The sequence below is a fragment of the Eubalaena glacialis genome, chromosome 12 (assembly GCF_028564815.1).
Source record: "Eubalaena glacialis isolate mEubGla1 chromosome 12, mEubGla1.1.hap2.+ XY, whole genome shotgun sequence".
Lineage (NCBI taxonomy): Eukaryota > Metazoa > Chordata > Mammalia > Artiodactyla > Balaenidae > Eubalaena > Eubalaena glacialis.
In genome coordinates, this window is record NC_083727.1 from 33,530,969 (window position 1) to 33,557,886 (window position 26,918).

General features: G+C 35.8%; 2 protein-coding genes across 2 annotated transcripts in view; one reads left to right on the forward strand and one right to left on the reverse strand.

Annotated features, from left to right (window-relative positions):
- The window catches only part of LAMA2 (laminin subunit alpha 2), a 627,718-nt gene that overhangs the window by 42,294 nt on the left and 558,506 nt on the right, over window positions 1–26,918 (reverse strand). Inside the window, exons 46-52 of the mRNA XM_061207556.1 lie at window positions 23,110–23,253; window positions 21,971–22,104; window positions 19,970–20,129; window positions 16,864–16,988; window positions 11,562–11,724; window positions 10,738–10,882; window positions 3,955–4,093 (exon numbers count right to left, since the gene is read on the reverse strand). Of these exons, the coding sequence (XP_061063539.1) occupies window positions 3,955–4,093; window positions 10,738–10,882; window positions 11,562–11,724; window positions 16,864–16,988; window positions 19,970–20,129; window positions 21,971–22,104; window positions 23,110–23,253 (1,010 nt within the window). The remainder of the gene's footprint in view (window positions 1–3,954; window positions 4,094–10,737; window positions 10,883–11,561; window positions 11,725–16,863; window positions 16,989–19,969; window positions 20,130–21,970; window positions 22,105–23,109; window positions 23,254–26,918) is intronic.
- LOC133102560 (phosphatidylinositol N-acetylglucosaminyltransferase subunit P-like) lies at window positions 15,198–15,831 on the forward strand. Its single transcript, XM_061207555.1, has one exon. It carries the CDS (start codon window positions 15,320–15,322, stop codon window positions 15,719–15,721), a length of 402 nt encoding a protein of 133 aa, XP_061063538.1. The 5' UTR covers window positions 15,198–15,319; the 3' UTR covers window positions 15,722–15,831.

A 26,918-nucleotide genomic window follows, 5' to 3' on the forward strand; every position in this document is an offset into this window, starting at 1 on the left:
GGATCTTAGTTCCCTGACCCGGTATCAAACCCGTGCTCCCTGCATTGGGAGTATGGAGTCTTAACCACTGGACCACCAGGAAAGTTCCATTTAAAAACAAATTTTCTTTAATTTAAATTTAAATAGCCACTGTGGCTAGTGGTTACCATATTGAGTAATGCAGGTCAACAACAACAGAAAAAGTAATATTTTTTTTGATGTTAATAAGCAACTCTAAAAACTGTCCAATCAACACCAAGATATTATATTTATTTGGATGATGATTAATTCTCTCCTCACTGTCCCATGATGGCAGGATTCCTTTTTTGTCTTAATAAAAAACACATGACATGAGGACAAACAGGTAGGAAAGCAAATCAGACCCTGGGAGTTTGTATCAGGTGATTTATGTCATGCTGGGTATTTGTTCTATTTGTTTCTCTCTCTCTGGGACTGTTTTATTTTCTTTGATCATTTCCACTTGTTCCAAAGGTCTTTCCCTTCTGTTCAGTCAGCTGGTCATTACAAAAAACATGCCAACTGGAGAGTGAGAATCTTGCTTATATTCTTCTTGTATAAAGTGAAGGAAACGGGTGAACTTCATTCTCAGTGTTCATTTGCTTCCATGTTCGCTTAGAGGAAGACTGATTTATCACCAGTTTCTCAGAGGTCTTATCAATAAAATAAATCACTCCTACAAGTTATACACGTCATTGTTTCAGGGAAATACAAAGAATCATTTCAAAACACAATGATTTAGCAAGCTCGACATTATGAAAATCACAGGGTATAAGTAATCACATATGGTGATCAGATTCCTAATGAAAACCACAGGCCACTGTTTCCTCTGTTTGCCTCAGAGGCAAAATAACAAAGCTACACAATGTCATTGCAGAGTTTTATTAGCATATATTTTCACTGAAAGCCAGCCTCTGCTTTTTAGCCATCTCAGCAAACAGCACTTGATTGGTCTTATAACTGTATCGTGATTAAACAACTTGGATTGTTTTTTTCACACTTTCATTTCTATATAGTCTGGTTTCTGGTATTAAAAGTCTAGCCTTTGCTTCAAAAATTTCTTGGATCAGCTCAGCTTCATTATGTCCTTTGGCACCATTAGGTTTTGAAATACCAAAACACTCAGCTGTAGCTCTAGCCAGAGTTTGATCAGCCACTTACAGAGGCCTGCTGCTTACATCTTCCATGCTAAAACCTCCTGCCTACAAATAGGAACGGAAATGCTCCTGAGAAGCTAGGATGACTGTCCGCAAGCTTCCTTGTCATTAATGCAAACACTTGTTTTACATATAGTATTTCCAGAGAAATACTGACTCCATAGCTAAATTCTAAATAAACATGGCAAGAAAGCAGCAGCTTTGTCAAGAGGTGCAAGGGCCATGTTAACGCTTGCATATTTGCAGGCTTGCAAAAAGCAACCAGGTGGTAGTACGCATTTGGGAGCACAGGTTGATTGTGGGGCAGACAGTACGGTACCTGGGAGACCAGAGTCTGAGGTTCAACCCAAGAGACCAGTTTGTTCCCCAGAACTAGATTTCGCCCATAAACCTGGCCAGCTGCCCTTAGCGTGTGCTGCTGCATGTGTGCACCTGGCGGCGCTGTGCGTGGGCGGTTGAACAAATAAGCAGAGCGACTTTGTCATCACGGCTGGTGAACAAGTCAAATTGCAGTGATGGTGGGTAAGCAGCAGCATTTTTGTAAGCAAAGGGCAGCATGAGAACTATCTCAGAATGCATTACTTGTTCATGAAATGTACTGTGAATAAAGCTGCATAGGTGTCACTCTGCTTCTGCATCACTGCTTTATCTAAGAAGCCACATTTACCCAACCCATGCACTTGAAGAAGGCATGCATAAATTTAAATTTTACCTTGCTTTCATACTAGGTCAAAGGGAAGAGAAAAAAAATGATTTACTTATAATTGCATTTTCATTTAGTAAAACAATAAACTTTAATCATAAATCTTTTAAAAAAGAAAGCATTTCATAGAGATCTACAAAGGAAAGGAATATAAAACACCAACAGAAAAGAAAACAGACATATACCCTTGATTACAGTGAAAATAGAGTCCAACGGTGACCATCTCCCACACTATTCTCTTGGAAAATTTTAATTTTGGAATTGAATTTAAAGCACTCATATTTATCATTCTTACAAATGGGAAAATGCACAAGTGTTGCTATGCTGTAGTGTTCATGAGTAGCCTGTAAGGAGAGCTTATTGCCTCTTTGAACTTAATTTGAACTTAATATACATAAAAATAATTCATGTTCATCACATCTTTTGCACTTTATCATATTAAGATCCTGCTTGTAGGCAAAATTACAGCTAACTATGAATGCATGGCTCCTTGACTAGTCACAAATATATGTCTAAAGACTGTTTTGAAATAATGTGCCATGCCATAGAAATATCATAATTATGAAATGCTGTACTGTGAGAGTAAAAATATCTTGGCAGTAAAGACTCATCAGGTATGTAGTCTGCAAACTAATACATAAACCCATCTCAATGAAGTTAACATATACACTTTTGTAGATAATTCCTAAAAATCACTTTATGGTAATTAAAGCTACATTATCACAAGAATAAATGAAGCCACCTTTGGATAGCCTTATTTTGGCTACATTTAATTCACTCCTAGAGAATTTAGTTAGTGATCCTGCAAAGTAAATCTTAGCCTTGAACAATTTGCTGGATCCCTAGTATTTAAATAGTACCTGAAACATAGTATTGATAGATGCTCATCAAACACCTGTTGAATGGATAAGTGGATTTTGGAGTAATAACTATGCCACTATTCAAATACATTTAATCTGCAATGATTTTTCTGACCAGACACTTTAAATTTATATTCCTAATACAAATGCAATATCATGTAGGCGAATGCAGAGCCAGTTTATCTGCACCATTAAAGCTTATCAACTTATACCCTTGATAGACTGGTAACTGGACAGGTGCCTGGTTTACGAGTTTAGATACAGAGAGGAGCAAACCTCAGTCTGCATACTCGCTATCATAAAATGAGACTGAATTTCCACTGCTCATTTGAGAAATATGAAAATAATTGACCACCGTACTTTTCAGTTATTCTGAGACCCTTCCTATCGTAATGTGTCTTTTTAGAGTAGAAACACCTAGACAGGACTTTTGCAACCGTCAGAAGCTAACAAACTAAACAAAACAAAAATTAAAAACATGGTGGTCTGTATTTATAGTAAACTCTTACGGGTTAGCCAAATCAATTCATCCCATTCTAATTAGATTTAATTAACATTTATTGAGCACCAAATACTCTATAACTTGTATTTCTTATAAGTTGTTTTATAACAAGAAGCAAACTAATTAAATACCACATGAAATATTTTCTGACACTTTTTAGTTACTTCTATTAATTTTTTGAACTGGTTAAACTGCGAGCTAAATATATCTCCCTATCTGCTCTCTAAAAAACATACGTGAAATTTTAAAAAATGTTGACATGGGCACGAGAATAACTAATACCACTTTAGCATCAGGCATATGGAAAAGTTCCAATACTATTATCATGCTTGTGCTTAGCCATAAAATAGGTTATACTCACAGTGTCCTGGAACACTGACTAATTTTCAGAACACTAAACAATGTCAGTGCACCATTATCTCCAGTGAATGTGCAAGGAGAAAGGCAATTACATTCAACTCCAGTTTCCACCTTTAATAACTTTTATAATTCTTTTCATCCAGTGACTGTAAGGGAAACAGTAATTCCCATCCATCTCTTCAACAAAGATATCAAATTAATCTTTAGTTTTTAAATCCTGGTGTTATTGTAACATGCAACATGAATTTTTAGATTAGGCCTTTCTGCAACTAAAGGTTATGACATTCCTGTTGTAATTAAACTTCACAGCTCTAGTGAGCATAGTGGCCATTTAATTAAAACTTAATCCTTAGCTCTAAATATACACCAAATTACCTCAAATTTCTCAGTGTTGGCAGACCACCAAAATATATTTTGTCATCTGCTTTCAAGTCAAGACCGAAGTTGTTTCCAGGAGATGAAGTTGCTATGTTCTCCTCGTGGTTAGTATCTATATCTACAATTGATATGTTGGCTGCAAAGGAAAGAGAAAGTTTCACTTTTTATTTGCGCAATACCAACCACATCTATATCATCACTGTTCCTTCAGGATAAATTCACTTTAATTCTCAAATTAACATTGACTTTCTCAAGCACATATACTATATACAGCTATTTAATAACTGCAGAAACAACAATAACATCAATAAATACATTGTTAAACGATCCACAAAGAAAGCATGAAAATAATAGCCTGAACACCAGTGAAGGCAAACTAATCAAGATGAAAGAAAGAAGTGTAGATGGACAGCAGAGAACCAGTTGACATAGTTTTCCATAATATAGATAGTTAGAAAATAGAGTAAGATAATTAACTAATGCTAAGATAAATATCTAATTAGAAATTAGATTATTAATTAGAAATATACAGAATTTGTGGTTCCTTCTGTAAATTTCAGTATCCACAGAAGTACTGGGGTTTAAGCTCATCCACAAAGTGATGTGGATGAGATGGCTGTGCATAGAAGTGGAGAGATGGGAATGTTTGTTTTGCAAGATGATGGGATCCACATCCATTGTAAATTACATTTTAGTTGGGGGATGCTCAGTGTTTTGAGAGAGGTACAGTCTTCATGCCTTATTGCTTTTCTCTCAGGTCTCTAAAGGTTCTTCCAGTATGATGAGGATAAGAATTCAGAAATAGAAAGGAAAAAGGAAAAAAGAGAGGTTCTTCTCTGTTTAAACTGCTTTGTTCAGAGAGCAGATGGGAACACTTTATCTCATTGATTTTACCCTCTTCATTCTTAAAAGTCAAGCTAGGCTCCTTCCGAATTATGTGCTTTCTCACCATAATATTTGCCTAGGCCCAGCCTTTAACTGCTAAATATATTTTGGATTCTTGATGCATATTGAGGCATTGGTTCATTAACATGACAAATTTGGCCTCTAAATCTTTGCCTGATATAAGATCTGAATTAGCAAGGGTCTAAAAATGGCCACTTGAACCAGTGGATTGTAAGGGCATTTCTAAATGTTTATTCTTTGGAACACTAGTTTCTTGGATGTTCCTGGGTCAAGTAAATATGACAATCACTGGGTTAAGCAAAATTAAACATATGTCTTAATTTTATAGCTGCCCATATCTTTCAACATGCTAATATGTAATGTGATGCTCCAAAAGAGGGACACAGAGCACGAAGTATTTCCCAAATTTGTTTGACCTTGGAACATTATTATTTTCTCTCAACTCATCATCTTTTAGAAGAGTGTTCTTTGAAAAATAAAAGAACTATCAAACCTGAAAATTCCATTGTAATCTGTAGTCCTTCCATTTCAAAAGAAGTATTTTCAATAAAACCAAACATAATTGCCTTATAAAAAATGTCCAAAATAAAATACCTAAACCTATTAACACCTCAAATCCTCAAAGCAGAATTTTGTAAAAATAAACAAACAAAAAATACCTCAAAAATAAGTTCCCAATTAAAAAAATATTCAGCAAGTTAAGATTTAAAAAATTAATTACTTTCTAGCACATATTAATTTCATACACACATATCTTTTTGACCAGACTGGTGGCTGAAATAAAAAAGATTTATGAAACTGTTTTCCAAACTTTTTCATACATATTCTTTTTTATCCAGATCAGCAAAGAAGTTTTCATATAGGGCTGTTGACTGGAACATGAAAATAGCCTTTTTTTCTACAGACCTGGTATGTATTTTAATGGTGTCTGTGAAAATGAGATTCTCTCTCTATCACAGGCAAGCCAGAGACTGGAGGTAGCTTTCCTTCTTATCCCTGAGTGAATATATGCATTTTTAGAAATCATTCTAAGAAAAACTGATAAAAAGCAGAAACACAATTGAACTGAAACTCACTGGCTCAAGTGTTAGCTTCGATAGAGAGACAGAGGATGGCATATTTTTACTTATTTAAAGGAAGGACTCTACCCTATCCTTTATGAGTGATAGCAATGAAGTGGGTTCTGCTATGGAATGCTAACACTTGCTTTTATTTCTTGCCCTATTTCTTTCCCTTACAGAATAGCCATTAACATAATATTTTAGAGTTGATGAGTTCAGACATCATTTATGGGTAAGCAGGGAAATAAGGGTTTTATTAAATACTAGACACAGAGTAGGGGCTTAACAAGTATTTTATAATCAATGCTATAAAGGAGTTGTTATAAAGGAATTGTTTTTACTTTGGTAATTCTTGTCTTCTCTCTCTTAGTCCATTGAAAATCTAAATGATCAATCTTGCATCCATATCAATGCACTTGGGGGGATAGGGAGCACTTCTATTAGTGACTGTGGTTCCACTAACTGTCTCTCAGGGAAGGTGGGGAATCCCTCCTGAAGGAGTGCATTTGAATTTCAAGGGACAGTGCTTTTACAAACTAGCTGAGAATAAAGCAACTGATCTGGTATCTGAAAAGGAGCAATGGCCTTACTCGAATTCCTATCCCACTATTCCATGGATTCTGATCTTGCTAAAATCCACAGTGCCCTCCCTACATCCAAACCCAATGGGGTCCTTTGATCCTTATCTTAATCCATATCTATGCAGTATGTGAGGTTAAAATTTCCATCCTTCTAGAATTTTCCTTTTTGACTTCCATAATGCCAACTTCTCCAAGTTCTCTTGCCTTTCCAACCTCATTCTCAGTCTCCTTCCCCAGGACCTATTTCTTTGAACACTTCTGAAATGTTGATGTTCCCTAATGTGCTTTCATTTGGCCACTTGTCAGGTTTCAGCTCTCTGGGTAGCTCAAGTTTATATTTACTTACCATATGTTGACAACTCAGAAATATATATGCCTGGACCTGATTTTTGCCTAAACATCCACATTCAACAGGTGAGTCACTATATACCTCCCCAGTTGATATTCCAAATTAAAATGGTACTCTTTTTCCTCCCAGATCTGTATTATTTATTTTATTTGGTGGCACTAAGACTCCCACCCAATCTCCTAAATGAGTCATCCTTTCTCCTCACCCTTCCACACCTTACCAATCAACAGCCCTACTAATTTCATCTCCTAAATAACTCTAATATCTGTCCTTTTTAAAATTTTTTTAATTTATTTTTTCTAATCTTTAATTTTTATTTTATTTTTGGCCACGCTGCATGGCTTGAAAGATCTCAGTTCCCCGACCAGGGATCGAACCCAGCCACGGCAATGAAAGCCTGGAATCCTAACCACTAGGTCACCAGGGAACTTCCTCTGTCCTTTTTTTTAAAAAACACTTTTATCGAAGTAAAATTGACATAGTATAATTTGCCCATATTTAAAATGTACAATTTGACAAGTTTTGAGATGTCTATACATCCATGAAATGATCACAGTCAAGAAATGAACACATCCATCACCCCAAAAGTTTCCTTTTGCCTTTTTGTCATCCTTCCTTCCAGTCCCTCCCCACAAAACCCAGTCAACAAATATCCTCTATCGGCTTTCTGTGACCATATGTTAGTTTGTGTTTTCTATATAATTTCACATAAATGCACTTTTTTGTCTGCCTTCTTTTACTGAGAAAAATTATTTTGTTATTAATCCATTTTGTGTGCAAATTAATAGTTCATTTTTTTTTTAACCACTAAATACTATTCCATTGTGTGGATGCACAACAATTTGTATATCCATTCACCTGCTGATGGATGTTTATTTTTTGTTTTTTGAGTATCACAAATAAAGGTGCTATGAACCTTCTGGTACAAGTCTCTGTATGGATATATGCTTTCACATATCTTAGGTGAATACTTAGGAGTGGAATGGTTGTTTCATATGACAGGTCTATATTAAACTTTTTAAGAAACTGCCAACCTGTTTTCCAATGTGGCTGTACCATTTTACATCCTCGTCAGCAGTGTATAAGAATTCCACTTGCTTGACATCCTTGGCAGCCCTGGGTATGTTCAGTCTTTTTTTAAAAAAATTATTTATTTATTTATTTATTTTTGGCTGTGTTGGGTCTTCGTTTCTGTGCGAGGGCTTTCTCTAGTTGCGGCGAGCGGGGGCCACTCTTCATAGCGGTGCACGGGCCTCTCACTATCGCAGCCTCTCTTGTTGTGGAGCACAGGCTCCAGACGCGCAGGCTCAGTAATTGTGGCTCACGGGCCTAGTTGCTCCGCGGCATGTGGGATCTTCCCGGACCAGGGCTCGAACCCGTGTCCCCTGCATTGGCAGGCAGACTCTCAACCACTGCACCACCAGGGAAGCCCTGTTCAGTCTTTTTAATTTTAGACATTCTAGTAACCGTATAGTGGTATCACGTTGTGGATTCATTTTGCATTTCCTTACTGTCAAATCCCACTGCAACTCTTATTTCAAGCCATCATTCATCTGTCTGAACTACTATTGTACCTAATTGGTCACCCTGCTTCCAGTTTAATCTGAAAATTTACATTTCTTATTTCTCCTTTCTCTGATTATTTCCTTATAGCTCCCTTTGTGGGCTCTTCCTTTACTATACTGCTTCAATATTGCTGTTTGTTCAAGGGCTTTGGATCACCTTATTCTAGATATGACTGTTTTGTTTTTCTCATCTCTATTAAGGTACAATGATTTAAAACATGAGGATGCTTTGTAGCTATCCATCTCTGCCCCACATATCTGCTAATCCTCAGATACGCATAACTAATTGCCTGTCAATTACACAGCTTCCCTAGGTTGCTAAGGATACTAAGAGTACCTTTAATACAGCATGTCCAAAATAGAACTCAGCATCTTTTCTAAAAAAGTATGCTGCATTTTTCCTGTATCCAATAGCTTGGTAAATGGCACTGGCATATTCTTTGTTATTTTAAGGAAAAAAAAGGAATCATTTTTGATCTCCTTTTAAAAAAAATCTTACTCTCTGCATTGAGCATATCATAAAGCTCCTCAATTTTAAAATGCTTAATATCTTTCAACTCCATTCTTTCCTATCCATTCTCATGGTTCCCTTCTCCTTGCTCCTCCCCTGGTTTTCCTGCAGACTGCAGGAGCATCTGAAATTGTCACCATCTACCCTCCAGGTTGCTGCTAAAGAAACTTTACTAAAACACAAATCTGATGGTGTCACATTCTTGATTAAAACTCTTAGTAGTTCCCTATTGATTTCAGGAAGAGTTGAAACTCATTAGTTTAGCTCATAAGGCCCTTTATAAACTGACTCTGTATTCTCTCCAGCTTCATCTGATAATTTTCTGCCAACATTCATCCTGTTAGCCTATGGATTGACTTGTAGTTCCTGAAGCATTTCCCAAAGTGTGTTCAGCCAAATGCTAGTATGGCATGGAAGGATTTTGGTGATCAAAGAAGTTTGGGAAGTGTTCGATCAAACAGAGTTAAACATTCTTCTTAACTACTGTGCCGAGCCTCTAACACGCAAATGTGACTTACTTGGGAACGATGTATACAGACAACAGTATTCCAATTTATTTTATGAGTGCAAAATCAGTTTTTGTCCAAACTGAGGAGTTTCTCCAGGGTTTCCTGTTCCAAGGAGAAGCAGTTGGAAAACGATGTACGATGATGTATTATGCTCACTGAGGCCTTGAGGCTTTCATACAACGTTCACCTCTCTGAATTGCCCAAAGGGGCTTTTCACCCAGAGTACTCCTCAGCTCCTGTTCATGCCTCAGGGCGCTCCCTTGGGGGCTGACCTCTGGGTTTGACTTTGACGTTTCTCTCTTCTGAGATTCCTAGCCTGCTATACAGATCTCTACATGGCAATTAGATTTCTACTCTCTAACCGTTGATTGAGTTGTCTATCTCCCCCATTAGACTGCAAGTTCCATAAAGACAAGGACTTATCATAGACTTCACTTAGTTCTTGCAGAGTATTTACTTGGTTCTTGGCAGATATTTGTTAAGTGCAGGAATGAAAGATGGTGCAAAGTTATACCTAAATTTTCATGAAATGTCACACTGGCATGTTCAAAATGAATTAAGTCTAATTATATAAACAGAAGAATCTAAGTTTCATTTGCAGATATTGGTAATGCCATAGTACATAGAATTAGCGGAATTATACTAAGATAAAAATAGCAGCCCCCAGAGACCTAATAGGCTTGGATTTCTGTCTTGGTTGTGAGATCTTATGTATATATGTCTGGGACCACATATAAGTTGGAGTCTACACTTTCCTTCCTGTAAACCAGAACAAAATACCTGCTTCATGAGCAAATGAAATAATGTTTGTGAAAGTGTTTTGAAAATGTCCTGGAATCATAAAAATGTTACATTATTATTAATTATTAACTTGCACACATACAAATTTTTGGCATTTTCAAAAAGTAAAGAACTGGTAGCTGTGCTCTATCACCCCTACAAATTCTACCTGTGGGCCACTCTAAAGGAAACATCTTGGCAAAACGGGAAGAAAAGGAAAGCACACAAGTTTTTCAAATCTACTACAGGATATAATTTTACAAGTTGTAAGACAGTTTTATGCTTTCAAATTAAGCTCTCAGTTTCAAAAGAAAATGACAGAGAACCATTTGGCTCTTCAATCAGTCATGTCTAACCCAAACCACCTATAAGCTAAGCCAAAGAAATGACTGTATCAATTTTTCACAGAATTTGTGAGTACCTAAAATAACAGACAGGGTCTTCCTCATGATTAGGTACGTGGGAGCTTTGGATAGCATGATTAAGGCTCTGAGTGCATTATTACTATAGAAACTCACCTTGTTTTTGAATTCTTGACAAGGTGAATGATTTCCATTTCCCATCATTATGGTTTTGATTGCTGACAACGGAAGCCATTCCTGAACCCAGATCATAGCTGACTTTTATGTGCCCATCAGTGAGCTCTACACTCATGAAATCTTTCTATTAATAGAGTAAAAATACACCAGTGATTAGCTACACAGAGAAATATATGGGTATTCATTTTCTTTGTGGAGTTTATAATAGGGCTTTATGGCTAAATTACTGAATGTGTTGATCTGTAATTGAAATCCATTTTTGGATACAGAATTGGTGTTACTATTTTGTGAATGTTTGTGGGTGTGATATTATGGTGCAAATGGTCACAACCAAATTACCAGGATGTATCCTTTTATGACAGGAGTAAAAGTGGGTGCCTTTGAAAACATATTAAGCAAACTAAAAAGTACATTTCCTGAAAGAATTTACTAAGAAATATTGACCTGGAAAAAATAATGAGGCTATTTAGAACCACCGTTTGACTTAGGTCTCTAGAAGAAGACTAAGGAAGTAGTTTTTCTGCTGTATGTTTCCATACCGGGGGAATCTTTACTGGGTGCTTCTCTTAAAGGATTATAAGGGCATTATACTGAAAATAAATAAAAATTAAATTGTATCTGTAATTACAGTTACTGATGGAAATATATAAACACTATGCACCACTCTTGGCTATTACACAGCCATCCCAGACTCCTTTGAACAATAACTGATAATTCAACAAAACTGATAACTGCATTGGAACCTTACAAAAAAGAAGCAAACATATTTTCAGTCATGAAAGATCAGCTGTGCAAATCCTTACCAGGTCTCGTGTGGCAAGGTACATCAGGAGAGCATTTGAAGAAAATGTCCTGAACTTGAACATGACAGTAGAGATATTGGGGTACCAACGAATGGGGCGGCTGACTAATGCATAGCCTTCTCCATCAAACTGAATAGTCCCCTCACTATCTTCTACCTGCGGACTGAAGAGAGACATTTCACATGAATCAGACGATGTCTACTTGGTCCATCAGTATTCAATACGTCACACTGTCTTCTGAGACTGGACTGTAGGCTGTTGTAGGGCAGGAACCATCCCAGATATATCTTCCATCCTTCCCCTTCTCTCCAGCTCCACTGCCACCATCAGACCAAGTAACCACCATCTCTCACCTGACTTCATTAGGTGTTCAATAACTAGGTCATTGATGTTTTAAATGCTTTTGCTGAAGTGCTTGGTGGCTAGTTATATTAGTGTTTAAGTGTATTTTAGTGGTGTGAACTAGTGGGATTTTGGAATGGGCTGAGAATGCATTATTACATTTCCCAAATACATAACATAATAGGGAGTAGGGGTTGGCTGAAGAGTGAAGGTGGTTGAAAGGTACTAACTTAAAGTTGTAAGAAAAAAAAAAAGCCGTACCAGGATATAGGCTTCTATTCTCTGAACTCTTGCTATGCAGTAGGTTTTTCTGGGACAGATTAGATTCAGATAATGAAGGGTTCCTCTAACTATGTGTGTTTGTTGATCTGTCTTCTTCACCAGGATGTAAGCTCTATGAAACCAAGTAGAGATTATGGGCCAGGCTCCATGCCAGGCACGAACTCAGCATCTAGTGTGGTACTTGGCTAATAGCAGAATCTGGTAGATATTTGTGGAATGAAAGGGATATTAGTAAAGCAAATTGCCTCACAGAGAATATATGTTCAATCAATATTGGTTGAATAATTAATGAATATCTAAGATAAGTCTTGTAAATATAACATTTAAAAAGATTTTTTTCAAATGAAAAGTTATCATCTATCTATCTTATCTAATTGATGTTAACAGAGTAAGTTTTGATTGTGGAGATATTTCTAAACTTTAAATATCTGCGTATTAGCTTATATTTGAATCTGTGAAATTGGAGTGTTGTATTCACTTGAGAAAAGAGAGGAGATATGAGAAATATTATAGTAATCTCATAAAATAACAAGAGGTTAGAATAGTATTTGCATGCAATCTTGGCTAATGAGAAAAATAATAGGGTATAAACATTAATGGCCTTGAGGAGGAGGAACTGTTACACATTTTAGACAAGTTGGCTTTCTCTCTGTTTCTGGAAAAGGAGAAATAAAACTGAAGACAAAAGGAAGGGAAGAGTCTTAACTATGCGTTTCACAGTCAGGTTTTTGTAAATTTAAGATATATCTAAATAGGTATAAGATCAGATGATGCCATATATATATTTTTTCTAATGTACACTTAAAAGATGCTTTTTCAATATTCATGAAAAGTGTTCACTGAAAGTTTGAGGGACTAAATCAGCCTATTAACAATATAATTTATGTGAATAAATCAGCTGAATAATTTTGGCCTTCCTTCATCATTATAACAAATCCATTAAAATCTAGAGCACCACATTTGAGATAAGAAAATGTAATGTAGCATCTACTAAGGAGAAGTTTCACGAGGTTCTCAAATCCTAGGATTTTGCATTATATACTGCCATGCTACCAGTGACAATAGGGTGCGGGAGTCGCCACTGACACTTTCCCGAGTGCTTTGGCCCAGTGCATTGTTACTCACAACTTGAAGAGAAAAAAACACAAAACTTCATATATAATGTCAGGATAGGCACTGGAATAAAAAAATATATATCACATTTTATTTTCCTTGTACGGAAACCCTGGGATATTTGTATCCTGGTGTTCTTATGCCCTTAATCTATTAATTTCCTCAACACACAATAGAAAACATAGCAGAGTAGATGGCAGGTACCCTGGAGTCTGACGTGGAATCTCAGAAGTCACTTTAACACCTCAGGTTTCAGTGTCTCCACTCTGAGACGAAAGGGTTAGATCAGTGAACGATTTCTAAGGCCTATTCCTACTCCAACCCTATAAGAGCTTCTTCTATTCAAGCAACAGGCAAATCTGCAAGCAAGAGTTTTGTACAAGACTAGCAAAACATACAGATGTAAATCAGCCTACTTCATTTAATTCATTAGCCAAAACCGGTAAATCTGGCTTCAAATTTTTGACTTTGAGGTGGGGGAAAAATGAATCTTTCCAGGTATAGACTCAATCTTTCAACATCTAACATTATACTAGAGTTTTCCTATTCATTTTCAATACATTTACCAGGAAGAGAGACTATTCTTTTCTAATTAATAAATGCTAAGCTTCTTAACTTGCCTTTTGTTTCTCTTTTGAACCTGGATTTCTGGTCAAGTTAGTAAAGATTAGTTCTGCTATTTGGGACAGCCATGCTCTTCCATGTAAAACTTGTTAACCACAGAACTAGATGAATATGGAAGTTTAGTATATTAATATTTCATCATTGTTTCAGTGTTCAGCTAAATACATTTTACGAGTAGCAGTTTTTTTCCCTATTTTAATCTTAATGTGATTTTTCAGAAGTTTAAGAAAAATAAGATACACTTTTTTTATAGCCCTGACAGATAATCCTTTCTAAAACATTGCAAAAATTATATCCTTTCTACTGACTATTGAATAAATGCAAATTTCTAAAACTGACATTCCAAGATCTTCAACAAAATGTTCTTAGTCTATGTCTTGTAGCCTTGTCTATTTCATCTCCCCCATTTTATCATTTCTGCTCTAAAAGTGCAACCATTAATTTTATGTTAAAATGTGTTATATGTTCTCCTGAAAAGAAAACAAACACCAGGAGTTCTAAAATATTTTTCCTAAAATTACCAAGGCTTATGGAAAAATAGGGCTAGGGCAAGCCACTCAAAACTTATGTGACTTTGTAATCAGAGCACTCACAAAAACAGTAACATTCTTGATCAAAATATTAGTATAATTCAAAAAGGTATATTAGGAATTTTTAAAATAAGGAATTATTTCAGTAAATGTAGAACTTTAGCCTATTATAATTATATTAATTCATATAATACTTTATATAATGAAGGCCTAAGATCTTTGCAGAATTGATAATTAGTGATGCTACAGTCTTAACACATAATATGCACTGCTGAAAGGACATTTAAATGCTTTAGACGTTTGTTTGATAATAAGCTTTGGAAAATCCTACTTAGAAATTTACCAAAGAAATGTTTACGGAAAAGTTGGTGTTGATTTGTGAGTAGCAGAATATTAATGTAGACCTCATTGTCCTTGCATTGAAAGAATTTTACAGACAACATTCTATATTAGATTTTATGGAAGATTATTAACAAAACCACTTTAAACTATGAATGGATCAGGCTTTCAAACTGTCCTCAATGCCATACTGAAAAGTCCATGATGACAAAAAAAAGTAGAAAGATGAAAGTTAAAACTTTTGGAGAGGGAATATTTTTGGGAATATTACTTTCTTCTATAAAACTCTAGAGATGTTGAGAAGAAAATGTGAAGTATACTCTGCTACATTAATGGAGAATTTAGGTCCTAACAATGTACATGTTCCCTTTATACTGGAAATAAAAAATATAAACTCCTGGCGCCCGGGCAGGGGTTGCCTTGGCGATTCGGCCCTTCTTCGTTTTCCCTCTCTCGCCCCCGTGCGGCTCCCTGGTCCGCGCCTGCGCAGAGGACTCGGCACGAAGATTATCTAAAGCCACAGGGAAAATGGTGGAAAGTTCACCGTCGCCATTGCCAGAAAGAGCGATTTATGGCTTTGTCCTTTTCTTAAGCTCCCAATTTGGCTTCATACTATATCTTGTGTGGGCTTTTATTCCTGAATCTTGGCTAAACTCCTTAGGCTTAACCTATTGGCCTCAAAAATACTGGGCAGTTGCACTGCCTGTGTACCTCATTACTGTTGTGATTGGTTACGTGCTCTTATTCGGGATAAACATGATGAGTACCTCTCCGCTCAACTCCATTCATACAATCACAGATAACTATGCCAAAAACCAACAGCCGAAGAAATACCAAGAAGAGGCCATCCCAGCATTAAGAGATATTCCCATTAGTGAAGTAAACCAAATGTTTTTTCTTGCAGCCAAAGAACTTTACACCAAAAACTGAATTGTACATAGACTAATACCAAACATTTATTACAAATTTTTGATGGAAGAATTTCGACCATAGTAATTTTGACTGTCTTTCTGATTAATATCCAGTATTGAAATGTTAAAAAAAAAAAGAAAGAAAAATGTAAGTTGAACTTCTCTTAGATTAAGTTCTATTAATATTATAAATGTTATCAAATAGTAGTTACTAATGGACAGAGTAAATAAAATACTGCATTACCGTAAAAAAAAAAAAAAATATATATATATATATATAAACTCCTTAGCACCTAATGATGTTAGAGTTACTATGTATATATATTAAGCTTCCAGGAATTTAATTTAAATTTTATAGCTTTAACTAAGTATAATTAAAATTGTTGTAGGCTCAGATGATCAGTGGGCTTTAAGTTTTTTATGCAGAGAAATCCTCTATTTCTTCTTAATTGTTTTACATCCTCTATTCAGGTTTATATAAGAATATTTATATATGCTTTATATGCTTTTTAAATATTTTTGAATTCCAACATTCTAACCTCTATCTTATAATTAATGATGCTTATTATGAAACTTTCTCCTGGCTTATCTTGACCTCTGCTTCTTAAGCAGAATCTTCAAGTCCCATGGGTTTCCACTTGAAACTCTTACATGATGCTATGTGTCATTTGAAAAATCCTGTAGGAGATAAAACCTGCAGTATCGTTCTATATTTTGTTGTAAACACAAGCAGAGTGAATCCAGGCTCTGAGAGGCCTGAAGCTTAATCAGTTTAGGGAGACCTTTCCTTAAGTAAAAATAAATGATGACTACAGAATAGTCACAGACACGCAACACCTCCTGAACATGAAGGTAAGCTGGAGTGGAAGGAGATAGTAGTCTTAACTGATTGAGGCTAGGATATCTTACCTTTGCAAATTTTACAAAAACATGTGACCATGTCAAAGTACTGGGATATTTCCCCAATCCTTGGAAAGTGCCTGCACAAGTGAGGGAGGGGACTTAAAGTTTCTTAGCTTCCTGGTAAATCCACCTCTGAACACAATCACTTCAAACTTGTTGTATATCATCTACATGATAATAGAACACTGCACAATAAAATTAAAGCTTTTGTGATACACAGGCCAGATTGACCTTGGAAGAGTCCTCCTCTCAACTAACCTGACGGTACATCCTTTGCAGTCACCTTCTATTTCTCGGAAATTCCACAACCCTATAGGTTTGCTGTCAAAGTATGCTTCTCCCATGCAGCCAGTGAATGTAATCACACGTACAGCATCAGCCTTCTGAAGAGAGAAACATATTTGTTAGAATTTAGAATTTCACAAAAAACTTAAGAGTACCCATGAGAGTTATTATATGAACAGCAGAATCTGGAGTAGTTTTTATCCACTCTTTGTGAAAGTCTTGGTTGTGTACGTATCCATCTTTTAACCATATAATAGCCTCATGGATCCTGGTTATTCTGTGCTTTACCAGTTTATCACCATTAGTAAATAAACACTCCAAGCTTCCCACCTTAGGTAAACTGCTTATTCTGAGATTCTATTTTTTTTATTGGTCCGTAACATGAGATTATTAGGAGAATTAACTAAGAGAATTTATTTATGGTACCACATTCAGTGCCTGGCACAGAGAAGGTGTTTAATAAAAGTAAGTGCTCCTATCCACTAAGGAGATTTACGAGAAAGGGTACATACTGACTACACAAAGGGGAAAAAAGCTTGCATATTGATTACCCTATGATACTGCTGTCCCCAATTTTTCATTTCCTTTTACACCCAAGTAGGTTTATAGGGCAGGAGAATGAAGGGACAGAGGAAATTTGTAAGAGAAGGGACCCTGTTGTTGTTGTTTGCGGGCATATACAGCACAGAGCCCGACATCTAATAGGGGCAAAATAAATATTTGTTGAATGACAACTCTGGTGTCATTCTCAAAAGGAAAGGTCTTTTATAAATTTTTATTTTATATTGGAGCATAGTTGATTAACAATGTTGTGTTAGTTTCAGGTGTACAGCAAAGTGATTCAGTTATACATATACATTTATTCCTTTTCAAATTTTTTCCCATTTAGGTTATTACAGAATATTGAGCAGCGTTCCCTGTGTTATACAGTAGGTCCTTGTTGGTTATCTATTTTAAATATAGCAGTGTGTACATGTCAATTCTGGGTATTTAGCAGTCAAGAAGGAGGGGGATGATCCGATCCACTCTAGAGAACCTTGCTGTAATTTAAACAACTGTTCCTTTTAGCATCAACATATTACAATTCTACAACTTTAGAAGCACTTTGCCAAAGCGAATCCACATTTATCTGAATAACCTGGAAGGAAAAAGTGAATTGATATGTTTGGATTTTAGAAAAAATAGAAGATAGTCACTGAGTAGTTAAACATTTGTAGTTATAATTTTAGGTTAAACTCATCAACACATACATCTTCCTACCATTATGATCAAGTGGGGCACTGCCATGGAGAAGGAATGTTGTCAGACACTGACATATACAAGTCAGGAGCAGTCCTTGGAATTCTCTGTCATCTGTGGAAGCTTCTCTTAATTTTCCAGAGGTTGATTATCCTACTTGTGAATTGTACTTGCTTTTTGCTTTTCCTTCTTGCATCATAAAAACTATACTTGGGATATTTTCCTGCTCCTTTGAATTTTCATTAGCATGTTGATTTAGTTACTTGTTTTCAGTTTTTTGGTTCATATTCTGGTATGGCAGAAGCCTTGAAACTCTTGGTCAAAATGATGAAGATTTTCTACAGATTTCATTTGCTTGTGTTTTTTTTCCCCCCTCAGACTGGCATAAATAAGTTTCTTTATGTCTAGTGACATCTGAATAATAAGAAGAATTATTTAAGGTGCAATTTAAGGTGTGACTACCATATCTTAGGCATGTAATCTCACTATTTATTGAGGTAGTAAAGGGTGGTGATTAAGAGTAGAGATTCTTGTGCCTGGTAACGAGTGTTCAAGTCCCAGTTCCACCACTGATGGCTATGTGATCTTGGGTGAATCATTTAACTTCTCTCTTACTTAGATTCCTTAACTATAAAATGAGGAGGATATTATCTACATTTTGGGGTTGTTATGAAAATTGTTAATTCATGTAAATTACTTAGAACATTACTTAGCAAATAGTAAGGGTTATATAAATGTTATAAAAGTTTATTATTGTATCCTACAATATGCAAGCAAGGTAGATATTTTTAATCTCCCTTTCTAGTTAAGGAAACTGAAGCCCAAGAGGTTAAGTGACGTGCCTAAGGTCATATTTTAGTAAGTGATAGAGCAGGGAATTCAACCTGGATTTAATTTCAAAATTCATGGTTTTTTGGTATTACTCGGTGCTATCCCTATATTTATCTTTCTGAGGAGGAGAGAAAGTTGGCAATATGACTATATATTACTATGTACCATATATATTTATATGCAGCTCTAAGAAATGAGGATGATTTTAGTGTGTAGCTGTGGAATCCATTCCAATACTTTAGAGTCACATCTCATACACAGAGCAAATAAAACAACCTCACTCTATATGAAGGTTGAGTTCTCATAAATTTGGGGTCACCCTGGCTTTTCACATTTTCTGACTAATCTCATCCCAGGATGATTCTGCCAAGCCCAGGATTACGCACTGTATTTGGCTGTGCTCTTACATCTCACCCACAGGTCATTTTCCAACACCTAACTCCATTTAATCAACACGAGCTTCTTTAAAATGCAGGCACTTTGCAATCTGAAATGCACAAGGACCTGTCACAAAGCAATTATGAATATTAAGTGCATTACTCGATAAGAATGAGAAGAGCAACTTGAAAACTTTAAAAATCAGATCATGATCTGAAGGCTTATGGCTCCTGTGATATTTCCCAAGGTATTCATAAATCTTTTAATTAGATGTGAGTTTGAACTTTATAGCACTTTATATCAATATATCATAAATTGATTCAGAAAATGAGGTATCTTTAAAAAACACTTTGCTCTTGAGGCAACTAAAATATCAAAAAATTGATGCCACAGATTAGGGCAAAACAACAACTGTTTAAGTAAATACACATAGGTTTAAAAAGATTGTGCTTCCAGATTGGATATTCAAGGAAGAAAATTCTTACTCAAAATATATTCATGTTTTCATAAAAACAAATTAAGTAAAAAGTGGTCAAGTTTTTGCAGCGCTTTATCATGTCTTTGCCCAAAGTCATCATGCCAGGAATTGTCTGCAGAGATTAAATAAACAGGATGGGGAAGAACACATTACCTTCAATTTCCCAGTCAAGCCACCAACAAACAGCATTGCGTTTGCGTCCACATCTAGAATAGTGTACCCTGGAGGTGACGCTGAATGGTATGTACTGGGCATAATGCTGGCTTTGGGTCCATCCAGAGCTCTCACAGAAATTGTTCCATTTCTCCCAGTTCTTCCAGGGTACGTGTTGAAATGAAATGAAAGAAAATACAGAAAATGAAGTATGTATCACATTTCTGGTCACTTCAGATTTAAAAGATATAAAATGTAGAGATTTGTTTTGCAATATTTAAGAGACAGCTGGGTGTTTAGCTTCAAACATTCCAGATTCATTAAACTGCAAATCAAAACCCAGAATCTGCTCTCTGCTATACGTTTACCATCAGATTCAACCAGGACCACTAAGCAATCTACCCTGACTCTGAATGTGTTCAGTGATAGGAAATGACACAGCAACAATTAGCTGATGGAATTGCTATTGGTTAAATGGAAAGTCTTTTTCCTCTTGCTTTACAAAACAATGTGCTATTTACCTACATGGACTATTTAAACAAGTTTATATTACTTCATTCAGCATTTTGTCTAATTTAATTCAGCAAGTGAACCCCAAATAAGCCACCCTTCTGCATTATAAGCTGCATAATTTCTCCTAAAATCCCTGATTATATCTTGGATCCAAATTTGCTGAAGTAGTCTTCCTGGAATCATGCAGTATTTATTGTTTGGCACACCATCTTAATGTGTACACTATAACATCCAGGCTACAGAGTTGTGTATACAAATTGTACAGAAGAACTTCACATTTAGATTCAATTAATAGACTTTTGGAAGCTATTATTATTGTATTTCATTTTCTTTTTTTAAGTGATTGGTTCCCATGAAAATCTGATCTTTTTCCTGAGACAAGCAGTCATAACAAAACTTTGTCATATTTCTCTCCCTACTGTCTCATTTTGGTAATCTTTTTATCTTTGAGGGTGCAGTATTAACTGAAATATGTAGAAACAATAGAATGAATTTATCAAATAAGGTTCTTCTTTAACAGAATACATCTCTTCTAATAGAAGAACTGTACTTTGCAAATATAAGTATTCTTAAGCCCAATAAAGTACTTAATCCCTCCTCCACCATCACACATGTAAGCATTTTATCTGTTGCTCTCTCCTCTCTCTCCCTCACACACACACACACACACTTTTATTTAAGATCTTAAAAAGGAATTGAAGATATTTCTTTTCATTAAGTTTCTTTTAAACTTTTAATTGTGAAAAAATTAAACATATACACACATAGAATGAAACTCTATGTATCTATCACCTAGATTCAACAATCACCAGATCTTCAAGTCTTCTTTACCCATCTCTGATCAACTTCCCTTGGCCTTTAACAAAACCTCTTGACTGTTAGCTGCTTTGTGTTTAGTAGGTAGTTGGGAATTAGAAAAAGAAGAGGAGAAAATGAAGAGGAAGTACTGAGGACAAGAATGGATTCTACAAGTAATCTGTACACTGTTAGAAGTTAATTAAATTAAAGCATCAAGGATAGAATTAATCAATTTCCTATTCCTTCCCACAAGTAGTGTGGACCTGACATATTTTATATTCATGCCAGCATTTAGATACTGCACCCACCTGTAGCCAAGACTGCTGTGTAGACTAGAAGAGGCGCTTTGCACCAAAGACAGATACCAATGGCACCTCTTATGCTCTGGATTGTACTGAATAAGGGCAACAGAAAACAACTTAACCTCAAAGTTTCAACAGGACAACCAGATGAGGAGACCAAAAAGGACTGGTCATTCTGTTCAATACCTTGAAGGTTTGTCGATTCCTAACACGTTCTACAAAGGTACCATTCACATACACTTATACATGTATATAATATATAACATTCGTATACATGTGTGCATACCTACATAGCTACCTTCTTGAAACAGAAATAAAAATTTTCTTATAAACTAGGAAACTACTTCAAAATTCTGTCAATGATCTTAATCTCTATTGAGTTAGTTACCTTGATGCCTCAATACGGTACCAATATGAGTCATCAATAGTCAAATCTGGATACTCGACACGTCCAACTCCGGATCCAACATCCCAGAGGAAGCTTACTTTGCCTTTACGCATTTCTATAGCCAGAAAGTCAATCTAGTGCAGAGAAACACAAAAACAATAGATATCAGATATAAGGCACCCTGAAAGAGGAAGCCAGCCGAGTCTTTTCAACAGGTGCCATTTACAGATATGTGAAATAATTAGAAGCCTCACAATAAAGATTCCCAAATAATATGATCTATTATTTCTATGATTAAATAATACTTTATTATTGTATCTTTACAATACAATGTCCATACACATGTTCATAGTGCTGAGGCAAATGCGTTAATTCAACCAATTCTAATTAGGTCTAACATTGAGACAAATGTCTTTTCTTGCACTGATACTTGTGGTAGAGATAAAAGCAAATATTTGGGTTCAGAATTCATTGTTTTCACCATGGGCACTGACGTTTTTGAGGGGCCAGGTATGCTTTTTCACCCAAGGTGATCCAAAATTTCTCACCTGATTTCCAAGTATTGATTTATGTGATAAGTGGTCTGTTGAAAAGTCTTATTCATTTTGGAAGGTCTCCATGCGTATAAAGTCAAATGGGTCAAATGAAAGGAATTAAAAGTTTGAGGTGAGCTCTTTCAGATACAATTTCTGTTATTTCAGTTTGAGTCATTAATACAACATGAACCAGAAGAGTTTTCATTGGTAAGAAACAGTACACAATTTTCAGTTTCATTTCACATGAAAGTTCATTGTAATTTCTTAGTTAGAGAAAAATTTTAAAAAAGCCTCATTCCTATTAATCTTTCTTCTTAAATAGCTGGATCTGAAAATATAATTCAAAAATAAATGCTGGTATACTCACAAATGAAAGCAGATATGCCTAAACACTGTAAAAAGTTTTCATTTCATTTGCCTTCTAACTTAATTTGACACTTCAGAACTCGGTGCGGTAAGATTCTGAGGTTTTTGAATCTGAAAGGCTACCTTATTCAATTTTGGGACCATGTTATTAGACTCTACATTTCGCACACTACCAGGATTAACCTCTGACTATACACATACACAGTAGGCCAAAGAAAGGTTGAATGTTAGACTTACAAATTTGGCACTTCCAAGATAAAAAAGGAGGTTGTCGGTGACAGCCGTCTTTACGTTGACAATGATATTATTGTAGCTTCCTTTCTTGATTTCTGGCTTGTATGTTCGAATGCAGTCTCCTCCCGAAGACACAGATACTTTGATCTTCAAGAAAAACGAGGTACAAAGAACCAAGACTAAATCTCTCAGAAAGTCTGAAGTAGCTCCCAATCACAAAGCCATCATCATCTCTTCTTTGAAGTTATTTTTCCATCAGCAAATGGTATCATTAAATGCCCATATGCAGACCCCATTATACTCATTAATGAGGGCACAGAAGAGCACCTTTCCACCAGTATTTTGACAATGAGCTGTTCACAGCCCCACGGCTTGTTAGCACGTCACTACTTTTTGAAGCATGCAACTGACAAATTCTTGCCTTCAAAACTTACTCCTTTATGAATAGGGGAACATTCTCAACAGGTGATTTTATATGAAGCTAATGGTATAGATCTTCATTCAGGTTGTTTAATGAAATTTTACAATTCAAATTTCAGTGATTTTGGTATCACTTAAAGTAGGAAACCATTTTTCTTTTAGTTTTTGAGAGGAGATTACCTACCCTGCCATATTCTTACAGTTGAAAGAGGCCATCTAGATTTTGTTCCAGATGTTCTAACAATAAGAAGAATAGTAATCATTCTACTCAGAACATACATTTCAGAATAAATTATACCTTTTTATTAAGTCGCCAGGAAAAGGAACAGGAACAATTTCCAGTGGCTATCATTACTAATGTATTTAACAGCTCCTTTTTCTTTTGACTAGTACTTTAAAAATTACTATAAATTGCTAAGATAGAAATTCCTATGTGACTAGAGCTGACACTGTTTGTACCAATTTTTACTTACATTTAGGGAGCCTTTCTTCAATCACAAATAACACTAGTTGATTATTCCATTTAATTTTCTTTGGTTCATGTGTACTATCAAAAAGGTACTTTCAGGACAGCAATGTTGTTGTTTGGACTCAGAGAGATTCTGTAACTTTGTTAGTGACAGTGCTCAAAGTAGGAGGCGGAGACACATACAAAACTTCTCTCTGTCACTGATTCAAATTCCCGGCTTCAGGCTTCAGGAGGCCTCTTGGCCCTCACTAGGGGTGAACTGCCATTTTCTCATCACTTATAGCACTTTGCACACTTTGGAGAAAGCCAAGGGCCATTACTGTTACCTCCATAAAAGGGCTGTGCAAACTCCAAACAAGATAGCCTAGGACACCAAACCCATCTCCATCTTATGGTGAGACAAGGAGGTGTCTTGACGAGTCTAATGAGAGAGTAGGTGTTAGGCAGCACCAGTGCCCCTCTCCAAGGGTGGTACAGACTACACAGAGGAGGTGCTGGATTCAAAATTGGTTGGATTCAAAAGAGAAAGCTAAGGAGAGATTTTTGGTTCTGACAAATATGTAAATTCATCTATGTTTGAGAACTCCTGGGGATATAGCAGATCTGTTGACTCTCCTGCGGACCCTGTGTAAGTCATATACTTGTACTGTTTCCTCACCTAATCTGCTATCCAAATTGCATTTCCAAGCAAAGAAAACAGTGTGCTGGAAAGAAACAGGGGCTCACCCTCATGGAGTTCTGTGTGGGGCTGGGGTTGGAATAATCTAGAAAGACCGCTGCTTAGACTGCTCTCCCTGTCCCTTCCTTCCCTCTAAGTGTGGGACCCAGACTGCCAACTGAGGAGCATGTACTGGTCACCAGCGTGTTTGCTCTCTGTCCTGGAGAGCTAGTCTTCCTGCTTGCGTGGTTTTCAGTTAAGAAGGTAGCTCTTTGTTCCACAAAGATAAGAAAGGATTTCCCTTCTACATGAAATGCTAAGAGTAGATGAATCAAAATGACTTGCAGTCATCCAAAAAGAACACAGATCAAGTCCAGAAACCTTGACAACAGATTTTTATCAAGGACTTTTTTCCCCTAGTCTTAATGAATTTTATTAGAAGGAATAATCTCAAAATAGAACTGATAATGGTTAAAATGTCACACTGTACAATTTGTTAGAGATTTTAAAAAAGATAAAACTGCCTTAATAAAATTTATTTATTTATTTTTAACAAGAAAAAAAAATGACTTGCAGAGAAACAGAACTGGGAAAGGTATAACTCATTTTTGTTATTTGTGATTAAACTAGCCATAATATGTTATTTTGGTTATTTCTCTTGTTATTACAAATAACTCATATGTGTTATAAAGAACACAGTGTAGTAATACTCCTCGGTTACTGTTTAGAGAAGAAATGACTGAATATGGGTGGAATGCATGACTGATCAGGGTGAGTTTCTGTCCTTGCTTGGGTACACCTGGTAAAAATGGTAGGGGATTACATGGCTGGAGTGTTGAAAGCGGGGTTCTCAAAGCATTGTAGACAGAGCACCAGTACTGAAGCCTAATTCAACTGATGAGACTCCACTGGAGGACTGAAAGTCTGAGTAGCCATTTTAGAACTAAGGGTGTTTAACATCTCTAGGAGTTAAAATTAATCTGCCTTATGGCATACTTTACATACCAAAAATATATGGATCTCTGAACAACATGGCATTGTTATACCCAATACGCCAGGAATTAATCTTGTAAAGTAACCTACTGCTCAACTCTTACACATTTTTATAAAAACCCTCTGGATTTTCTGTTCTCTGGCTTACAGTTTTGAATATATCTTCAGTATCCGAAATATTCAAGCAGCCCAAACTATCGGTAACCAGTCAATAGCTACTAATCTCTCTGTTTAAATACCTTGTGTTTTGTTTTCCAATTATAGATATTTTTTTATATACCTTAAGACAAGTAAATCAAAGGACAATATTTATAAATTTCTCTAGAAGAAATCTCTGACATATATCCCTCTCATAAGAGGGGAGAGATTTCTGAAATACAAACATCCTCTTAAGATATTTGTTGCTATCAATTATTGTTATTTCTTTTGTATGTGTGAATTTTTGAATTTTATTTTATTTATTTTTTAAACAGCAGGTTCTTATTAGTTATCCATTATATACATATTAGTGTATATATGTCAATCCCAATCTCCCTATTCATCACACCACCCCCCCGCCACTAATTATTGTTATTTCTAATGTGAACCCTTAGTAAGACTTCTAAACAAAAATCACTAAGAAGTAGGTCTCTCTGAGGCATTTCTCATACAACATTATTTACCAATTCGTCATCATGAACTCAAACATTATTGAGGAACTCATTATTATATCTATTGAATTTTCACTGCATTTTTTCATCCAGTTAACTAGGTCATTCATTTAAAGAGAGTATCAGCCACTCAATTTCAGAGTCAACAAACCAAGAGAAATCTACTTTAAAATAAATGTCTTTAATTTCTTGGTCATATTGAATATGTGTTAGGGCCACATCTAGACACTCATGCCAGATCACAAATATATTTCTAAAATCGGGCAAATGTAATCTTCAATTAGTACAAAACCCATTTGAAAAAAACGTTGGCTGCTTACAAATTTATAACATCTTACAAAACACAAAGCACTTTGTTGTAACTTCCATTTCCAAAGGTAGTTACAAATTTCCTTAAAAGGCACGGACAATGATTGTTTTTTCAAGCATGACTTTTATACCTTTCTTTCATTTTGTATTTTGAGACAGGTTTTATATATTTACATGCCAGAATTTTATCTTTCTTTCCAGGGGGGTGGGGGTGGGATGAAAAAGCATTTATAACTGATGAATATATAGGCATATTTTTGGATTTCTTTACAATGAAGAAATAATGAAAATGTACAGATTTCCCTGCTTGGTA